The 21,097-nt window shown below is 37.3% G+C and overlaps 1 protein-coding gene across 1 annotated transcript in view; it reads left to right on the top strand.

The window, feature by feature from the left end:
- CDC40 (cell division cycle 40) overlaps positions 1-20,479 on the top strand; it is a 49,869-nt gene extending 29,390 nt beyond the window's left edge. The window contains exons 7-15 of the mRNA XM_003898316.5: positions 473-612; positions 1,424-1,498; positions 3,657-3,702; positions 6,037-6,138; positions 7,693-7,808; positions 8,062-8,195; positions 14,467-14,543; positions 17,066-17,210; positions 18,184-20,479. Of these exons, the coding sequence (XP_003898365.2) occupies positions 473-612; positions 1,424-1,498; positions 3,657-3,702; positions 6,037-6,138; positions 7,693-7,808; positions 8,062-8,195; positions 14,467-14,543; positions 17,066-17,210; positions 18,184-18,361 (1,013 nt within the window). The 3' untranslated portion in view covers positions 18,362-20,479. The remainder of the gene's footprint in view (positions 1-472; positions 613-1,423; positions 1,499-3,656; positions 3,703-6,036; positions 6,139-7,692; positions 7,809-8,061; positions 8,196-14,466; positions 14,544-17,065; positions 17,211-18,183) is intronic.
- Positions 20,480-21,097: the final 618 nt, after the last annotated feature.

Raw genomic sequence — 21,097 nt, 5'->3', positions numbered from 1 at the left:
GAAAAGATAAATGAAAGGGAACTGGAAGGGCATAAAAGAGGAAAGCAGGGGAAAAGGATAGTTGATATATTTTGTTTTGTTTTAACTTCCTTCTTAACCTGTTTTACTTCTGCTTCTTTACCAGTGACTCACAAGGCCCAAGTATTATCTTCCCTTGCTCTAATTATGCCACAGTGAAGTCTTTATAGATTACTAAGATGTGTAAGTGATGAAAAGAAGTATAGATCTTATCTAAAGTTCTATAATCTCTGGGTATTTAGGAATTTCGAAATACTACCTCTAGTTGTAAATGATAGCAGTTATTTTAAGCACTTATATCTTAGCTGACTCTTGATCTTTACATCATTGGAGTGTTATTACCTGAACCTTAATATGGAAGATATCCCTGTGAAAAAAATGTGATTTTAAAAATATAGGTTTCATGACTATGAGTTGTATTTGTTTATTGATTTTCTTTGCCTTTTTGTTTCAGTTAAAGAAATGTATGACTATCAAGGCAGGTCCTATCTTCACATACCTCAGGATGTTGGTGTTAATCTACGGTCAACTATGCCACCTGAGAAGTGTTATCTTCCCAAAAAACAAATTCATGTGTGGTCTGGACACACGAAGGTAAGCAAGTTGGTTGTTTCTGTTTGCTGTGATGCTATTATAATGAAGCCAACATACAGTTTTAGCTGTTGATGTAGAACATTTAGTGTTTATGGTAAAGGTGCAGGGAAGTCAAATTGAATATAATTCTGGGTTAGGCTTTGGAGGTGCCCACACATCCATCACAGGTGACTAATCAGTCTTCAAGCCATCTGAATTGGCCATGATATAGCGTTCATGATTTAGTGTCCTGCATCCTTGTAGCCAGGCCTTTCCCCACAAGCTCCTGCTACAATCTTCTTCCTTTTGGGCACCAAATCAGTGAGTAATGGGCTGGTACTAGCACCAAGTCTCCTGCTTAGTTTCAGTAATTTTGCTTTAGCTCTGTGGTTATCACACTTCAGAGATTAGATGCGCCCTGGTTTATAAACTATGGTAATTTTTAAACTAATGCAGAGATAAGGTACCTGAAAATTTTTGATGTTGATATTCTTTGTCATATGCACCATTCCAACTTGTAATTTCCAACTCTTTGCAAAGAGCAAAGGGACTAAGTAAAAAAAGGAAGAGAAGTGGGGGCAGTAGCAATTTGATTGACTCAGGATTCCATTGGGTGAGGAACGCAATATTAAAGGTTAGAAAAAAAAATCTTCAAAAGCTTGGTGTCAATAAGGTCTGCTCTTGGAATGCTAATGAAAGTTATTCTGGGGTGTGATTTTTGGAATGAAAAATAGCAAATTAGGCTGCTTAATATATACTGTCTTTTCTTGATGCTTCATTTGAGCTGATCTTTTGAATGCTTCTGGTTGATAACTGTAATACCTTTTTATAGGGCGTCAGTGCAGTCAGATTGTTTCCTCTCTCTGGCCATTTATTGCTGTCTTGTTCCATGGACTGTAAAATTAAGGTGAGTTTTCAGTAACAGAGTAGGAGTGCTGCAAAGCTAGTTCTTTGTTTAAATCTGTTTGGTTAATTATAAAAAAATTTGGGTTTGTTAGGCAATTAGAAGCTAATTATTTTCTCTTAGATCCTGTAAATGCAGCAATTTATGAACTACTTCCAAACATAAATTCCATATGGCTCTGTGGTCCAATTAGCTAGGCTCCCCCCGCCTTTTTTTTTTTAAGATGGAGTCTTGCTGTGTCGCCCAGGCTGGAGTGCAGTGGCATGATCTTAATTCACTGCAAGCTCCACCTACTGGGTTCACGCCATTCTCCTGCCTCAGCCTCCCAAATAGCTGGAACTACAGGCACCTGCAGTGGCTAGGCCGCTTTTTAAGCCTAGAAAACTGATGAGAATGTAATCCAATCATGTTGGCTTTGGACATATAAATATTTAATCACTAATCATTATAGAGATTTTGTACATGTAGTAGTTTATTTGTTTCTCCAAACCTTATGAAATAGAGAGGACATATGATAGAAATCCAATTTTTAGAAAGTAGAAAATGTAATTCATCCATTTTCTTCTAAATACTAGTAGATACCAAGTAACAGGACTGCTCCCAGCCCCTTCTTTCACCTTTTCTAGTCTTGGGAAGCTCCATCTTTAGCTTCTGTTCAGTTGTAGAATGTGTGGTAGAAAAAACTCGGTTGCCAATGCATCTCAACCTGAATATGCAGAATGTCTTGAAAAAATTTTTAAATCTGAAAGGATAGTTCTTACCGGTTTTGTGTCTTCTCTTTGTCTGGACCATTATGATGGTTCAATAAATACCAACGCTATAGAGCTCTTGGGGCTTCAAAAGTTGAGTCATTAAAATTTTATCATTTGTAAATAATTCATGGATATTAACAATGAAAAAGGCCACTTCTTTTGATAAGAGTAACCATTTAGGCATTTGTCTCTAATAGCTTAAAATGACAGGCCAACATTTGGGAGTAAAAACCCCCATTTTACTTTTACTTGGTACAAGCCATGTTAATTGAGATGTTGGTCTTTTCTTTGACCAACCAAAAAAGCATAGAATTCAATTTAGTTGACTTCTATAAACATTCTATTATGTGGAAGGGACTGAAAGTAAAAGCTTATAAAGGCACTGTCCCTCCCCTTAGGATGATCATTTTATTATGATATAAATGATCATTATAGAGGTAAGCACAAGATATGCTGGTTTCAAAGAGGAAGCATACCTTAGTAAGAAGGTTAAATAAGTAAAGGATAAGGAAACAGGAGTAGAGTTTGCTTGAAAAGAGTGAAGAGAATGAATCAGCATAGTGTGTGCTGAAAATAACAGTTTTGTGCTTGCTGGAGCGTAACATCTAAGAGACAAGGAATGATTGCAGTCGTGGGCAAGAAACCAGGTCTCAGAGGTCCTTTCCTAGTATGCTACAGTAACTGAGACTGTGTCATATTGGCACTGGTGGCAAGGAAATGCTTTCTATTTTAGAGTACTAGTAACATTGTTGAGGATTGGATTCAAGGCAGTCAAGAATAAAGCTAGCCTTGAAGCTATTGTATTAATCTACCTTAGATGTGCTGAGAATTATGAACCTTTTATTTTAGTCTAGATCATCATTTTCTTATAGCTTCTGTAATACTTGTTACCTCAGAAAACTAAACAAAAAAGCCTTTCAGTATCAAATATATACGTGGCGGTTTTAATAACACAATTCCTTTAAAAGTTGGTATACATGGCGGTTTTAATAATACTTAATTCCTTTAAAAGTCGTTTGTAGTGCTACAAAAGTAGAAACTTTTCGTCCTAGAAAATGTATGAAACAGAAAAGAGCAATATGAAAATGAAAACTCACTTGAATTAACTCCATCTATAGTTAAGTTTCTTGATATTTTGATGTAAACATCTTTAAAACTCTTTAGTTTTGAGTGTGTGTGACTGTGTGTGTGTGTGTGTGTGTGTGTGTGTGTGTGTGTGTTCCAAATAATATAACACAAACTGGCAGCACCAAGCAATATTTAATGATATTCAGTGTTTAATATTTAATGATTGAAGCTGTGTGTTTACACACACAGATATGCACACACGTAACCAGCATAGGGCTGGTGTGATTGAAAGACCTTTATTAAATGTAATATTTCTATGTGTTGTTTTTTTTCTCCCCCAGCTATGGGAGGTTTATGGAGACCGGCGCTGTCTGAGAACATTTATTGGTAATGCTTCTTTTCTCTCCAACATAAATCTGGGAAGAATTTTTAAAGTAAGATAACATCATTGACAGTAATTTTACTACACTGATAGGAAGTGAAGTCTTCATAGACTTGAGCTGAATCTGGAAGGAGGAGTCAGTGTCCCCAGTTAGACAAAGAAAGAGAACTAGGAAGCAAGAGCAGCAGATGCAAAACAAAAGTAGTGTGAGGCAGTGTGCTGCTGAGGGGATCCACATACATTTCAGGATTGTCAGAGTATGGGGGATGGTGAGAATGAAAAGCAGAGAAAAGTAGCAAGAGAGGGACCAGAGCGTGGAAGACCTCCTGTGCCATTAATAAAGAGTTTAGCCTCTGTTGTGAGGGCATTGGGGAACCATTAAAGAGCTCTTTCCGGAAAGCAACATGATTTGAAGTTTACGAAGATCAAATGGCAATACGCAGGATGATTTGGTAGGGCAAGCCTGGAGGAAGGGAAATGAATTACACAGTTATTTCATAGGTCTGGTTTAGAGATGATGAGAGTCTGAACCAAAGCAGCAGAGAGAGAAGACATATTAGAGTTAAAGTCAGTGAGATTTAGTCATGGCATGTGAATGATCACAGTGAGACAGGAATCTAGGGTGACTCCCATAAGACTGGATGAATGATGTGCCATTCACCACGAAGGAACATAAGATGATGGTGAGGTTTTAGATACACCAAATTTGAGCTGCCTTTGGGATATTGAGGTGAAAATGTCTAGTAAGCAATTAAATAGCCAAATGTTGAGCTTTGAAGAGAGACTGAGAATTGGCAGCTAAAGCATAAAAAAAGGATGAGATTGAGAGAACTCCTTGAAGAAAGAAAGAAGGCCAAAGGGAGGACAGCTTTGTGACAAGCTAGCCTTTTTGGTAGAGAAAGGTTTATTGTCTTTGTCAAATTTCATGTGAAGGCTAGTTACTCTTTCCAGATTTAACTGTACCACATTGAAACGGTGTGACTCTTAGTGGCTCTGTTTTTAGATTAAAGTGGGAGTCTGTTCGGCAGTGCTTTATGATTTTAGGGCCTCCCTGTACAAATTAATTCTGCCTAAGATGACACCGCAGCCTAAAGGAAGACTTGCGGAGGGCTCTTAGCTGCGTACAGGGGAACAAAATGTCTCCGTCAGATAGAGTGGATTTGGTCTGCATTTGTCTCCCCTGTACTGACAGACCATTTTTCTGTGGAAAACTGAAATTTTCCTCCTGAGGGAGATGATAGCAGCTCTGACTGGGACTCCAGCTGTAGAAAAGGATGGCTAATTGCCATGACACATACCTCCTGATGCGAGTTCACTGGAGGTGATGGTTTAGAGCTGCTGCATGTGGTTAACAATTTGTGCCGTGCTCATTTTGCACAATTGTATGTGTCTTGGTCATGGTGGGGTGGAACATTTTTGCTTTTGTTTAGCCACATTTTATTTTTCCCTGTAACTTTTAAGAGTTGAGTGGTCTGGCAATATTCATTTTTAAGTAAAGTGTAATCAGCACCTTAAAATTAGTGTATTGTCAAAACATCATCTTAAAACAATAGAAGCTAGCCTGGGCAACGTGGCAAAACCCTGTCTCTACAGGAAATACAGAAATTAGCCAGGCGTGGTGATGCGCACCTGTAATTCCAGCTACTCGAGAAGTTGAGGTGGGTGGATCGCTTGAGCCAGAGAGGTTGAGTTTACAGTTAGCTGAGATCTAGCCACTGCACTCCAGGCGGGGCAACAGAGTGAGACCCTGTCTCAAAAATAAAAAACCAGTGCAAGCTAATAATAGTTTTTGGAAAGTCTCCTACATTCTGAATCAGTTTCTATGAAATTTGGTAATATGATCACAGAAATATGCAATTATTGAACAAGGGCTACAGTTTCCTGAGCTTTAGGTTTAGGTCACTTTGTTTTCACTTGCAGCCTGGTGAACAGTCTGAGAGTGAACCTCCAAAATTCCAGCAGCCATTTCTTTCACTGGCAATAATTGGTCTTTTACATTCATAAATTCTTGGCTAGCTAGTCGTCACTTGTATGTACTGCATATTAAGAAATTGCTATGACAGACTTAAAAGAAAAGTTAAACCTTTTCTCTTGGTTCTTAACCAAGATGTTATGCATCAGAATCACCTGAGGAGCTTCTTCAAGAGGAAAAAAAACGCCCACATTCTGAAGCCCACACATAACATATTCTAAGTCAGTAAATCAGGCAGTGGCATTCCAGTGATCTTGACTCACAGCTGAGAACCACTGCTTAGTGCTGTGTCTCTTTATGGTGTTTATGTTTTAAGAGAAGATATGATGCTTCACCTCATTGCTGTTTCTGTTGACTCCACCTTTAGGTCACAGTAAGGCTGTTAGGGATATTTGCTTCAATACTGCAGGAACACAGTTCCTCAGCGCAGCCTATGACAGGTATCTTAAGCTCTGGGACACTGAGACAGGTAAGAGTTCACTTATGCTAATACATATTCATCTTACAAGTTATCGTTTATATATGAAATGGTGTGAGTAGTCTTCTGTGGCCAAATGGCACCTTCTATAACTGCTGATTCTCTTACCATTCACTGTCAGCAAATATCACAGAATACATTTGTAGAGTTGAAACTGAGCATAAGTAACTCTTTTACTGTGAAACTTGTTTCCACCAGATAGAGTTTATCAAGCAAACATATTGAGAGATAAGCAAAGTCAAAATCTTGTATAGGCCATCTAATTGATCTTTCTGTTCCCCTACATCATCTCGCACTGTGCATTGCATATAACAGAAGTGCAATAAATGTCTAATGAACAAAATTAAATGTGTTTGCACAAATTGATTAAAATGTAGGTCTAAACTTTCACAGGCCAGTTGGTTTTATATATTCACAGCCATACTAATTGCTGCTTATTAATTGATTCACATTAATGTGTTGTGGCTAGTATAATTTTATGTAATTAGAAAAATCATCTTATTATCTTATTGTCTTATTATCATTACCCTTACTGTATTTGAAGGGTAATGATAATAGTTAATATTTATTAAACGTCATCTAATAGGCATAATTGCTAAGCATTGATATTCAGTATCTCCTTCAATCTTAATTTATCCCTATGAGGTAAGTACTATTATTAGATTATAGATACGGAAACTGAGGCTTAAAGAGCTAACTTTTTCAGGGTCACACAGCTAGTAAGTGGCAGACTTGGTTTCAAATGAAGCTCTCTCTGATGCCAAAGCCCATGTTCTTCAGCACTTTAGCAGTGGTTCTCAGTTCTGGCCACATATTATAATCATCCGAAGAGCTTTAATGTTACTGATGCCTGAGTCCCACCTTCAGAGGTATTTACGTAATTGGTACAGTGTATAGACTAGATGATTGTACCGTGTGGCCAAGGCTGAGAGACTACCATTTTGCAGGTTCTTTTAAAAATCAAGATAAAATATACATACAGTAAAATGTATGAAGTGCCTAAATATTCAGTGATTTTTTTTTTTTTGTAAACATACCTATGCAGTTGTCTACCACCAAGATCAAGATATAGAATATTTCCAGCACTCAGTAAAGGTTTCTTATGCCCTTTTCCAGTCTGTGCCCACTCCCAGTAACCATGGTAACCACTTCTGTCATCACAGATTCATTTTTCCTCTTCTTAAACTTCTTATATATGAAATCATACCATTTTTTCTCTTTTGTTTCTAGCTCCAGCATAATGTCTGAGAGTCCCTCATGGCTTATACCAATAGTTTGATCTTTTTTATTGCTTGCACTATTTCATTATATGAATGAAGTTATAATTTATTTATTCTACAATTGGTAGTGCAGATTTACTTTTGAAAAAATTATTTTTAATCATTAAAAATCTGTGAAAAAGAACAAATGTAGTTTACAGTAAAGAGCAAGCAGGCAGCCCTTCTTCAAAATTTATTAAGCTGGTGACCTCTAGATGTTAATCTCACAGTCATCTTTAAGTGGTCAAATTTATTTTACCTATTTAATTTGAGTCTTTGGTTTTAGGACAGTGTATATCAAGATTTACAAACCGAAAAGTACCTTATTGTGTCAAATTCAATCCTGATGAAGATAAGCAAAATCTCTTTGTGGCTGGGATGTCTGATAAGAAGATTGTGCAAGTAAGTTTTTCACAGTATTTTGTTAAGACTCCTAAGCTTTATGTTGTATAAGGGGATGGAATAAGTTAATAAGCTAATATTACTCATTTAATGTTTGCTACTTTTAGGGACGGCTGATGCACCATTCTTAGAAAAATTTACATTTATAAAAACATCATGTTGAAGATCTTCTCTTTCTCCACTTTCCAGAATTATGGTCTTTCATAAATCCACTCGACTTCTGTCTTTACCTTTTTTCTTGCCTGATATACAGTGGGACATCCGAAGTGGAGAAATTGTGCAGGAATATGATCGGCATTTGGGAGCTGTCAACACCATCGTTTTTGTGGATGAGAATAGGAGATTTGTGAGCACATCTGATGATAAAAGCCTAAGAGTTTGGGAATGGTGAGTTTCCATCAGTACAAAATCTGATTTATATAAAGCAAGCAGTTAAAAATGATATCGACGAAGATGAAGCCTGATAATATGGAACCATTGAATATTTTTTGCAACTGTGATCCTGGCTTGCCAATCAAACTTTTAACTATGTAAATACTGACAATGTGGAGATTAAAATCTAAACATGCTACCATTTATAATCTTTGGATAGTCTTTTCAAAGGATGTGTATCTTGAGTTGTTTTTCTTGTAGTGATGCTGGATTTGTATTTTGCTGTCTTACATTCTTTATTAGGTTCCTTATTCATCTCTGTAAAATAACTGGCAAGGAGGAGGGGGATTGAGCATAAGATCGTGGCCCTAGAACCACCCAAAGAAAGTAGTGGCGTATATCTTAATTTTTTTAAATGTCCACTTTTTATGATTATTCAGTACTGAAAGATGCCCCATGTATTAGTCTGTTTTCACACTACTGATAAAGACATGCGTGAGACTGGGCAATTTATAAAAGAAAGGTTTAATGAACTTAAGTCCCACATGGCTAGGGAGGCCCCACAACCATTGATGAAGGAGAAAGGCCCTTTTTTTTTTTTTTTTTTTTTTGAGATGGAGTCTCGCTCTGTCGCACAGGCTGGAGTGCACCAGCGTGATCTCGGCTCACTGCAGGCTCTGCCTTCCGGGTTCATGCCATTCTCCTGCCTCAGCCTCCCGAGTAGCTGGGACTACAGGTGCCTGCCACCACACCCAGCTCATTTTTTGTATTTTTAGTAGAGACGGGGTTTCACTGTGTTAGCCAGCATGGTCTTGATCTCCTGACCTTGTGATCCGCACACCTTGGCCTCCCAAAGTGCTGGAATTACAGGCGTGACCCACCACGCCTGGCCAGAAAGGCACTTCTTACATGGTGGCAGCAAGAGAGGGAATAAGAGCCAAGTGAAAGGGGTTTCGCTTCATAAAACCATCAGATCTTGTGTGACTGATTCGCTACCATGCGAGAACAGTATGGGAGAAACCATCCCCATGAGTCAATTATCTCCCACAGGGTCGCGCCCACAATACATGGGAATTATGGAAGTACAATTCAAGATGAGATTTGGGAGGGGACACAGAACCAAACCATGTAACCCCATATCATCACTCTGGTACAAATGTTTTACTTATAGAATATAGTCATATATTGGTTAATTGTACTTTCCTAGGGAAAAAAATATTTTTCTAAAGTTAAGCAATATACTAGTTTCATTACATATCATTGTGTGTTCTATAATTTAGTTGCAAAAAAATGCTTACTAACCTTTTTGTTAAAATGAATGACTGAATGGAAACCAGTCAGTTATGAAGCACAGCTCAGCCATGAGTCCTCCTAGCAAGGACTAAAAAGTGTATCTTTCCATCCCCCACAAGTTTTTCTGCTTCAACAAGTGGAAAGCCTTGAACCACAGCCAGTGGTTTCCTCTTTATACCTAAGTCCCTTTGGGGACCTGAGCAGGTCCCTAACCATTGTCAGGACAATCTGGGTGACTGAACATTTAATGTAATTTAATTGTAGTTTCTCCCACACTCACCACCACCACCACTGCACCCCTTCAGATTATCCCCAAGTAGTGGAGAGTAGTCTTAACATATAGCCCATGTTAGAGACTACCTTACAGCTAAGATCTTTCTTACTTCAGAAATGTTTTTTTACAGAGTATCTAATATGGACCCCAAGTTTTATATGAACCACCTTAAATCATTTGCACAGACTCTGGAGAATAAACATACATATACATGTTCTGTTTTGTTTTATGTACTTTAACAGTTTGATCATACTCAAACTTTCTGATGTTTCAGATATTTTCAAGTTTAAATGTAGAGTGGTATAAAAGAAGTTGGTAAATATTTAAATAATCGAGCAATTACAGGGCTTAAGGATATGTGTATGTGGGTGTTCTAAAGTAAAACATTGGTCAGCAAAGAATTTTTGTTAAACTAATGGTAATGTTAGTATGTTTCTTTTTTTTTTTTCATTTCCTCTCAGATCTTAGGAAACACTCCTAAAAAGTCATGATACTGTTTTGTTACAAATGACGTCATTCTTTAGGTTTTACTTTAACTTGGCTGGGCACAATGGCTCATACCTATAATTCCAGCACTTTGGGAGGCTGATTTGAGTGGATCGCTTGAACCCAGGAGTTCGAAACCAGCCTGGGTTCTTGAACCCCGTCTCTACAAGAAATAAAAAAATTAGCTAGTGTGGTGGCACAGGCCTGTAGTCCCAGCTACTCGGGAGGCTGAGGCAGGAGGATTGCTTGTGCCTGGGAGGTCGAGGCTGCCGTGGTCTATGCTTGTGCCACTGCACTCTAGCTTGGGTGACAGAGCAAGACCCCATCTGAATAAAAAAATTAAAAATTATAAATAAATATGTAATTTTAAAAAAACAGATTGCAGGCTGGGCACGGTGGCTCACACCTATAATCCTAGCACTTTGGGAGGCCAAGGTGGGTAGATCACGAAGTCAGGAGTTCAAGACCAGCCTGGCCAACATGGTAAAACCCCATCTCTAGATGTGGTGGTGTGCACCTGTGGTCCCAGGTACTTGGGAGGCTGAGGCAGGAGAATCGCTTAAACCTGGGAGGTGGAGGTTACAGTGAGCTGAGATTGCACCATTGCACTCCAGCCTGGGCAACAGAGCGGGACTCCGTCTCAAAAACAAAAAAAACCCAACAACAAAAAACAGATTTCAGTTTAACCGTTACTATGAGAGCCTTTCTGACCAGTCCTCAGATAAGATTAGGTGCCTCCTCTGTATCATCCCACACTGTCATTGGCTTTCCACAGCTTTTAGCATACTTCAAGTGCTTGTTTATTTGTTCTCTTTCCTGACAAGTTCTTAACCATGAGAGAAAGAACAGTATGAGTCATGCTTACTGTCTGTTCCCAACACAGTGCCTGGCACACAATATGTGCTGAATCTCTAAAGAAGTCATTATTGGTATAATTATCAATGATGTTACACTGATTGAGCTCTTTCTATATGCCAGTCACTATGCTAAGCATTTCACCTGAACCATCTGATTTAGTGTGCAAAGCAGTCTTATAAGATAGGTACATTTGTTATTCCCATTTTATGTATAAGGAAGTTAATATAGTTTAAGTAATTTGCCCAAGGTTATATAGGACATGAAAGGGCCAGAGTTCACACTCTGATCAAACTGATTCCAAAGCTTGTTTTTTGTGTTTTAAGAGACAGGATCTCACTCTGTTGCCTAGGCTAGATGTAGTGGTGCAGTCATAGCTTACTGCAACCTTGTACTACTGGGCTCTGGGCTCAAGCGATCCTCCTCCCTTAGACTCCTGAGTGACTGGGACTACAGGTGCATGCCACCATGCCAGGCTAATTTTTAAGTTTTTTGTAGAAACAGGATCTCACTCTGTTTGCTGGGCTGGTCACAAACTACTGGCCTCACAAAACTTGAATTCTTGATCATGTGGATGGATAGTTAGATGAATGAGGGGACTGGTAAGGAGAGAAGGTAGTAATAACTTGTATTTGATTTGATTAGTGAGAAAGTAATAAATGTGAGGGTCTGTCCTGCTACAAAGACAAGTAGGAAGCAAAACCAGCTCAGGAGCCCCGGAACTGTGCGTCACTGCATAAATCATCCCTAAGAGCAATTACTAGTGATGGCCACTTGCTTAGGAGAGGAAGGGACGCCCTGACCTCCGCAAAGTGATAGCTGACCTCCTCTCTGGGAAAATTAGCAACACTGGGGCCTTCAGACAAGTGGTGTTTGCCAAACTTTTATACTCTGTACCTGCTTAGAGTACCATAATAATACAAGAAAAGGAAACTTGGCTTTCTTAAGTAAAACTATACAAACTAACTGTATTATGTTCTAAAGGAGAATAAAAGACTGTATTAGATATTCAGCAACTTTTTTTTTTTTTGAGGGAGTGTCTCACTCTGTCACCTACGCTGGAGTGCAGTGGCACAATCTTGGCTCACTGCAACCTCCACCTCCTAGGTTCAAGTGATTCTACTGCCTCAGCCTCCCAAGTACTGGGACTACAGGCATGCGCCACTACGCTTAGCTAATTTTTGTATTTTTAGTAGAGACAGGGTTTCACCATGTTAGCCAGGATGGTCTCAATCTCTTGACCTCATGATCCGCCCACCTCGGCCTTGCTAAGTGCTGGGATTACAGGCGTGAGCCACCGCACCAGGCCAACTCATGGTATTTTAATTGACCAAATGCATGAAATGTCATAGACGTGTTTTCTCCAGAAGGTATTTATTTTGGTAAAATATTTCTTAAAGAAAATTTTATGGAAGTTGACACTACTGTTTATATTTTAGCTTTAAAAATTCATAGACATTTATTAGGTGTTTTTTTTGGTGAATTCATTTTTAAACTGGAGATTATTTGCAAGATATGAATTACTAGCTTATTATACTGAGTTACAGTATCCAATTAGAAAATAGTGCTGTGTTTGTTTGTTTGTTTGTTTATTTTTGCGATGGAGTCTCACTCTGTCGCTCAGGCTGGAGTGTCGAGTGCAGTGGCATGATCTCGGCTCACTGCAGCCTTCGCCCCCTGGCTTCAGGCAATTTTCCTGCCTCAACCTCCCGAGTAGCTGGGATTACAGGCCTGTGCCACCACACCCAGCTAATTTTTGTATTTTTAGTAGAGACAGGGTTTTGCCATGTTGGCCAGGCTGGTCTCAAACTCCTGACCTCAGGTGGTCCACCCGTCTTGGCCTCCCAAAGTGCTGGGATTGCAGGTGTGAGCCACTGTGCCGAGCCATGTTGTGTTTATGCCTAGCAGGCATTGTTGCTAGAAATAATGAAGTCCACAGCGTAGTTCCAATTCTTCTTCCAAGCTCCTGGTATGAAGATTCCTTGAAATAAGGTATCCATTTGAATTTCTTTGTTTACTTTTGTTAACACATTGATCAATATGAACCTGGAATACGGTTAATTTAGAAAATTCTCATGTTTTAATTCATATTGTAAAATAACTAACCACTAACAATAAGTACAAGGAAGGAAGAAACAAGCCTTTTTTCGATCGCAGATCTTTTTAATACATTTGAGTCATTCTAAATGTCAGTTCTCATTGGTACCATAGAGGTATAAAGGGTTGGAGATCTGACAAATGATGTTATTCCCCAGGTTATACCTGAAAATGTTTTCCTCTGACCACGACCCTGATAGAAGTTTCTTCTAGTCATTTGCTCCTTCTGCTGGATGGATGGATAAATAGAGAAAATCCTTATATTAAGGCACATTATTATTGTTTTACAGTTAACCAGAGTATTGGAACTTGAAACAGGGTTTGAAATTGAAATTGCTGCTGTATAATCTGTGTTACTCATCAGATTACATTTCCCACACATTACTCTGTAAAAAATATTTCTGGTTTCATGAAAAGCAACAAGACCAAAACTCCTTTCAGAAAAGGATTTTTAGCTTGGGGAATATTGAAAATGAAAAGGCACTTAGAACTTTTGATGGTTCTAAATTTAGGTGGCTAGTTTTTTATTTTTTTTTCTTTCATTCTTTGTATCATTCACGTGAGCTTTTTTTTTCTTTTTAATGTTTTTTCTCCTTCACCAAACACATTTGAAATGCTTTACATGTAAACTGAAAATAGTCCAGGTACCAAGCATTTATTTATCATAATTTATCATCATTTCTGGATGGGCTAGACCAGCTCACAGATCCCTACAGCTTTGCCTGTCATCCTCCTGCATTGCTGCAGGCTCTTTAACACTCTCACCCACTCGAGTTAAGGTTGACTGGCTGGTAAAATAACACTTCCCCCTAGGCTTGCCTCAGACATCTTGCTTTGCCCTACCATGGTACATTTTTAATTGATTTATTTATTTTTACTTCAACAGCTTTTGGACTAAAAATGGGTTTTGGCTACATGGATGAATTATATCGTGATGAATTCTGAGATTTTAGTGTACCCGTTGCCATGGTACATTATTAAAGAACTTTTAGTAACAGATTTTTTAACATAAAGGCCAGGTTTAAATCAAATAGAAAACAAAATCACTGTCACTGTTATAATGATCATGGGAAGTCATTTATGAAGTACAAGATTCACCATAAGCAATACAGTGTCATCTTGTGATTTTTCTTCTTCCAGAAAGTTTCATGAAAGATTTATTAAATACATAATTTCAAGAGTTTGCTTTTATTTGCATATTATTCCTTTGTTCCAGAGATAATTCTTCAGAAGGTACTTTATAAAAATTGCTTATTCCGATATCCTATTTAAAATTTTTAGGGATATCCCTGTGGATTTCAAGTATATAGCAGAACCCAGTATGCACTCAATGCCTGCAGTGACTTTGTCTCCAAATGGTGAGTTAGTGTGTAGGTTGTATTTTTAAATGAGCTTTTAAGATACGGTGTGATTTCTGTATTCAAAAGAACTTTGGTCCCTTCCTTCTTGGGAAAGTTTGTCACAGTGCCATTACTTGTATAAGGTAATCTTTACAATATTAGAAAGAATTACTGGCTTTCATATGTAAGTCACCTCACCTACTTTTCTGTCTTTTTTTAAATAAAAATAAAAAAATGATTTACTGCTAACATTGATTGAACATCAGAAGATTTCTGTTTAACAATCAGTTTTCTTTTCTTTTCTTTTCTTTTCTTTTTTTAAGAAACAAGGGTCTCCCTTTGTTGCCCAGGCTAGTCTTAAACTCCTGGGCTCAAGTTATCCTCCCTCCTCAGCCTCCCAAGGTGCTGGGATTACAGGCCTAAACCACTATGCCCGGCCAGAGTATTCTTTTCTCATTCTCCTTCCAAACAGAATCACGTTCAGTACATTATTTAATAATGATTGGCCAAGGCAGGAGAATCACTTGACCCCAAGAGTCTGAGACTAGCCTGGGCAACATAGAGAGACCTCGTCTCTACAAAATAAAATTTTAAAAATCAACTGGCATGGTGGTGCACGTTTGTAGTTCTAGTTACTTGGGAGGCCGAGATGGGCAGTTTGCTTGAGTCAGGAGGTTGACTATGATTGCATGACTATACTCCAGCCTGGGCAACAGAGCAAGACCTTTCTCTCTAAAAAAAATAAGAATAATGTTTTATTGTAATCTCTTTCAGGGGATAGGAAATTTTGGTCTGATTCTTTATAATGAGAACACTTTAGCAATTCACTATAAAAAATTTCCTCAGGCAAAAATTAAAAAGATAAATCTATTTAATATTGTTTAATCCATTGTCTTCAGTACAAGATAATTTGTGCTACAGATATACTGACAATATACTGATGTAATTATAGCTCTACATGAGAGTCTTAAAGTGGGGGTTCTGATATTTGGGGGACATTGTCATCGAGGCCACTGTCAACTCACATAATGGGGCAAGGAAGAGTTTGTGTTCCATCAGGGCCTCTGACACAAGCAAATGGTAATAGTTGTCAAATGCTCTATCTTTTTTATAAGAAAAGCAACCTAAGTGAATCCTTTTTTGATAATTGCTAGATTATATACTTCATCACTGTGCATCTACATTTCACGTAGCTTATTTTTAAACCACCTGTTACAAATTTTGTGCCCATCTTGAACAAGGCCATTTACCCACTCAGGCATTGAGTCTATTTCCTTACTTAGTAATGTTTACATGTACTGTTGGCCCTTCGTGTCCATGAGCACCACATCCTGGGATTCAACCAGCACGAGTCCAGAATATTCAACAAAACAAACAGTAAAAAATAACAATATAACAATTAAAAATACAAATTAAAAAACACAGGATAGCAACTAGGTACAAAGCATGTATGTTGTATTAGGCATTAGAAGTAATCGAGAGGTGATTTAATATATACAGGAGATATGTGTAGGTTATATGCAAAGACTATGCCATTTTATATAAGGGACTTGAGCATCTGTGGATTTTGGTATTGGGTAGGGAGTGCAGATCCTGGAACCAGTTGCCAACAGATACCAAGGAATGACTGTATATAGGGTGGAAGTATAGTCATGCATTCCTAACAACAAGGGTACTTGTGAGAAATGCAGCATTAGGTGATTTTGTCATTTTATGAACATCATACAGAGTACTTACACAAACCTAGATGGTAGAGCCTACTTACCCCAGGCTGTATGGTATAGCCTGTTGCTCTTAGGCTCTACCCCTGTATGGCATGTTGCTGTTCTGAATAATGTAGTCAGTGGTAAGCATTTGTGTATCGAAACATATCTAAATATAGAAAAGATACAGTAAAAATTTGGCTCTATAATCTTATGAGACCACTGTCATATGTGTGGTCCATCATTGACTGAAAGATTGTTAAGTGGCGCATGACTATAGACACTGCAGTTTAGGCTCTGGGGGCTTTGATGAATCCTAAGTAGAGAAAAGCATTGTGGCTGTTAAAAAAGTTACTATAATTTTTTTAAATTACCTCTTTTTTTGTATAGTTTTATTTTATAACCCTAGGCTTTCTCACCAGTTAATCTTTCTTTATTCCATAATTACCACAGATAAGTCTCTTTCTCCTATTTCCCATAGTTCTGTTGTCTAACTTACTATAAATTCATTTCATTTCATAACTTTTAGCTTATTTCTTTAACATGAAACTTGGAATTTCTATATTTCCTTATTCTTTTAAAAAAAAAAAAAGCTTTTATATGAGAGTGCTCAATGATATAGGATTGTATATGCAAAAGCCTTTAGTTTATATATTAATACCTCTTGCCAGTGACATATTTGTAACACTTTACAGGTGGTATAGTAAATTTATTTTTTAGTGTTATAAAGTATTTGGGAGCAAAAGTTACATTAATCACAGTGAACATATTTAAAATAAAAAGTTTTTAAAAATGTTTTAGTCTTTCTCTAAAATACCTCATTTATTGAATTTACAGGAAAATGGCTAGCATGCCAATCAATGGACAACCAAATCTTAATTTTTGGAGCACAGAACAGATTTAGATTAAATAAGAAAAAAATTTTTAAGGGCCATATGGTAGCAGGCTATGCTTGTCAGGTGGACTTTTCACCAGACATGAGGTAAGTTTAAGACTTCTAATCTGTTCTAGTATTCAAATATGATATAAACTGTTGTTGTACAAATAACACTTTACACATCACTCTCACATAATATATTTTTATGAAAACTCGATAATCTGTTAACATTTTCAAAATGCTGGCTATAAAGGTGAGAACAAATTAGGAAAATTACATTTTGCTTTTTTTAGGTTCTTGCTTTAGTATATTCCCTTCTATTACTTAGGCTTATGCCCTTTAGTCACCTAAATCCCTGTCAATATAACCAAAGCCTTATTTTCTCTCTGCTTTTCTAAGCAAGACTAGAAGTGCTATAATCACTGTATTGCTATGACTGAATGAACACCAGAAGAATTAATTGTGTATTACAGTGTTGCAGTTACAGCTTCACTACAGCTTGTCTGTGCTGAAACCTCTAATCCAGCTTTTGAATATCTCTAGGTCACACTGGATTTGTGAAGCCTACAGCATGATTCTTAGTTAAAATGTATAGGTAGAAGTAATTTAGAAATCCCAGTAACTTTGTATGTTTAGCTTAGTAATTGGGCCTACCTCTGATTCAGTTCTAGATGTATTCAAAAGATATTAAAGCCAAAAAGTAATTATGAAAGTGGTAGAGCTACTATGATGGAATCGATCTAAAAGGTTCCCTAGCTATATGTGGAATTGGTTCTCCAATCTCTGTTTCTGACTATCTAGAGACTGATTGTGTAACCTCATTCACTGTGGCCCCGGGACTCCCAGTCTTCCCAGTTAAAAATAATTTTCTACTCTTAGATTGGTTGGGAGGTTTTTTAAAATAGAATTTCAAATTGTAGACTGCTTCATGTTCTACCTGTTATTCTGAGTATTGTATATTTGCATTGGATGTTTTTTTAATGTTAATGTGAAAAGACAGTATCTTCCCCTATTCTTCATTCACCTTACCAGGTTAAGGTATTTGAATAATTTGAATTTATTTTTCTTCCCATTATAGTTATGTGATTTCAGGAGATGGAAATGGAAAATTAAACATTTGGGACTGGAAGACCACAAAACTCTACAGTCGATTTAAAGCTCATGATAAAGTGTGTATAGGTGCAGTGTGGCATCCTCATGAAACTTCTAAGGTCATAACATGTGGTTGGGATGGTCTCATTAAATTGTGGGATTAATTAGATTAATCCTTAAACTAGCTAGGATCATTTTTGATCCATTGTCATATTTAACTGTATTTAATTATTAAATGTATCAGATGGTAACTTGATTTACAGATAATGTTGATGACATTGACCCATTGTTTAAAAAAAGAAACTGTAAATTTGACATAATTTCATTTGCAACTTAATTTTGTTCTTTATAAATGTTATTTATACAGAAAATGGCTATTGACTTTCTATTTGACAAGTAGTTACAATTGGCAAGCAGTTTGAGTTTATACCCATGACATACCGAAAGCATCCTTTTGGAGTCAAGAAAGAATCCCTAGTGGATTTGGGATTCTAGAGGAGGTAATGTAATTAATTATTCAGAAAAATACCATGTATTTACCTCTTCAGCCAAAAGGGCAGTAAAGAATAGGGATGATATAATTTAATGTAAATTTGGAAGAAGGAAAAAACCACCCAGTTACTGTCCCCATTATTTTCACTGGGTCAAGTTCTAATCTTTCGGCTTCATGAGTTCCACTCCCTTTGATGACACATGTTGTGTATTTTTAGTTGTAAAGCAGTAATCTTCTTAACTGCAGCATTCCTCTAATTATAAACAATGAAAAATAAAAATCAGTCCAGAGTTCTTTCGTTGACTTAATTCCTGATCAGTATAGACAGGACTGTATATATTTAATCAGAGAATTACATTATATCTGAAGATGGAACTCAGGAGGATGCACCAAGACTTTGAATTTTATTTACATTCACTGTCAGTAAAGACCTGGCTACACGTTGAGAAATCAAGATCTCCTAGGTCATTGCTTCACAGCTGTAATTACTGAAATCCTCCTCAGAGGAGATAAAGTATGATGGGTAGAGTCCAAGATGTCAACTTGTAATTTCTTTGAAGTCATGTGTTTTATCTTTAAAATTATTCCTATTTTACCTGTGAATATATACAACAGGACTTTTTAAGATTAAAAAATTTTTTAAACGTCTATGTCTGGGAAAAAAAAAAGTGACACTCCCGGAAGATGGCTAGAGTTCCCCAGTTTGAGAAGCGGCGACCATGGTGGAAAATAGTTTTTAAAACATCAGATTATAAAATCAAGATAGGCCAGGCGCAGTTGCACACGCCTGTAATCCCAGCACTTTGGGAGGCTGAGGCAGGTGAATCACCTGAGGTCAAGAGTTCTAGACCAGCCTGGCCAACATAGGAAAACCCCATCTCTACTAAAAATACAAAAATTAGTCAGGCTTGGTGGCGGGCACCTGTAGTCCCAGCTACTCAGAAGGCTGAGAGGCAGGGAGAATTGCTTGAACCCAGGAGCAGAGGTTGCAGTGAGCTGAGATCATGCCTCTGCACTCCAGCCTAGGCGACAGAGTGAGACTCCATCTCAAAAAATAAAAGAAAATCAAGATAACCTCTTGAATGTAGTAGCTCATAGCACTTTAATTTGGCAAGCCATTTTTCCTGTTTTATTATAAGTCTATATTAGATGTTTGAATATGGTTTGAAATATTTCACTACCATGCTGAAAAAGATTGGTTGATAGCTCTTCGGAGTGCTAACTGGAAGATCAAAATCATGTCTCTTGCTGATAACCTAAGAGCATTGAACTCTGAGTCCAGTGAGGTCATAGCAGTGTATGCTCCTTGCCCTTACGGAGTGTCCATTTTTAGAAATTTAGATTTTAAAAGGCCTGGGACATATGACCAGGCCCTATAGCCACAAAAAAATAAATTTCATAGAAAAATTAATAAAAGCAGAGAGACATTTTTTGACACAGAGGCAGGCACCCAAAGAAATACAAACACTGCCTAGCTGCTGCCATTTCTGTAACTGCCCAGAAGGGTGACAGATTTCTGAAGGGGAAAGGATTCAGATATGACCTTTTCTTTAGTCCCAGCCACTAGTTTTAACAAATGTGAATTATTGAAATGTGAAGGGACAAAAAGAATCATACATTTAAACTGTCTTGTTCAGCACACCAGTATTGTATGTTATAAATCATCATTTCTAAATCTGAATTTATTTTGTTGTGTTTTTGACTGTTTCTAAAGTAAGTGTATATAAAAGTTGTCTCCTTTTTAAAAAGATCATATTTTTAAATAAAGCATTTTTTGTAGAAAGTGCTATCAAAATGTTCACCTTGTTCATCTTTAGTCTCCTTTTAAGTCTTAAGTGTATTGAGACACTAGATTAAGCCATTTGCAGTTTTAAGTGGATATGGAGAGAAATGATGCTTTAGAGGTGGATGTGGTTTATTCAGGTATATCAATGGGTTTATGATTATATAATAAAATACACAGCAGTACCCTCAGAGCACATTAAATGTAACACATTCCATATTCATTTAGTGGTGGCACTAAGTCATGATTACACAACATTTTAGAGTGCATAAGTGAGTGGGGTTATATTTCAGCATAAAAAGTCTCAAGATCATGTGGTTACTGGACTTAGGTGGTTACCATCTGGCTCCTTTTCCTTTTTGCAGCCTTTTTGTCATATCCAGGACAGATTTCCTTCCTAAAAGTTAGGATAAAAGTGATGCTTTAGTGAAAGATTTACTAGAATGAATATTATATATTGAGTCACAAGCCGGAAATATTTTGTCCTAAACAAGGAGAAAATTTTAAGATTCAAAAACAGGGAGTAGTGTTACACAGCTACCTTTCTAAGTAGTTCTTGAGGCTACATTGTGGGGCTGGCTGGTATCCTTGGTATATTTATAAAATACCTGTAAGAAAACATTG

Source organism: Papio anubis, chromosome 6, assembly GCF_008728515.1.
Source record: "Papio anubis isolate 15944 chromosome 6, Panubis1.0, whole genome shotgun sequence".
Taxonomy (NCBI): Eukaryota; Metazoa; Chordata; class Mammalia; order Primates; family Cercopithecidae; genus Papio; species Papio anubis.
This window is presented reverse-complemented; position numbering and strand designations above follow the sequence as displayed.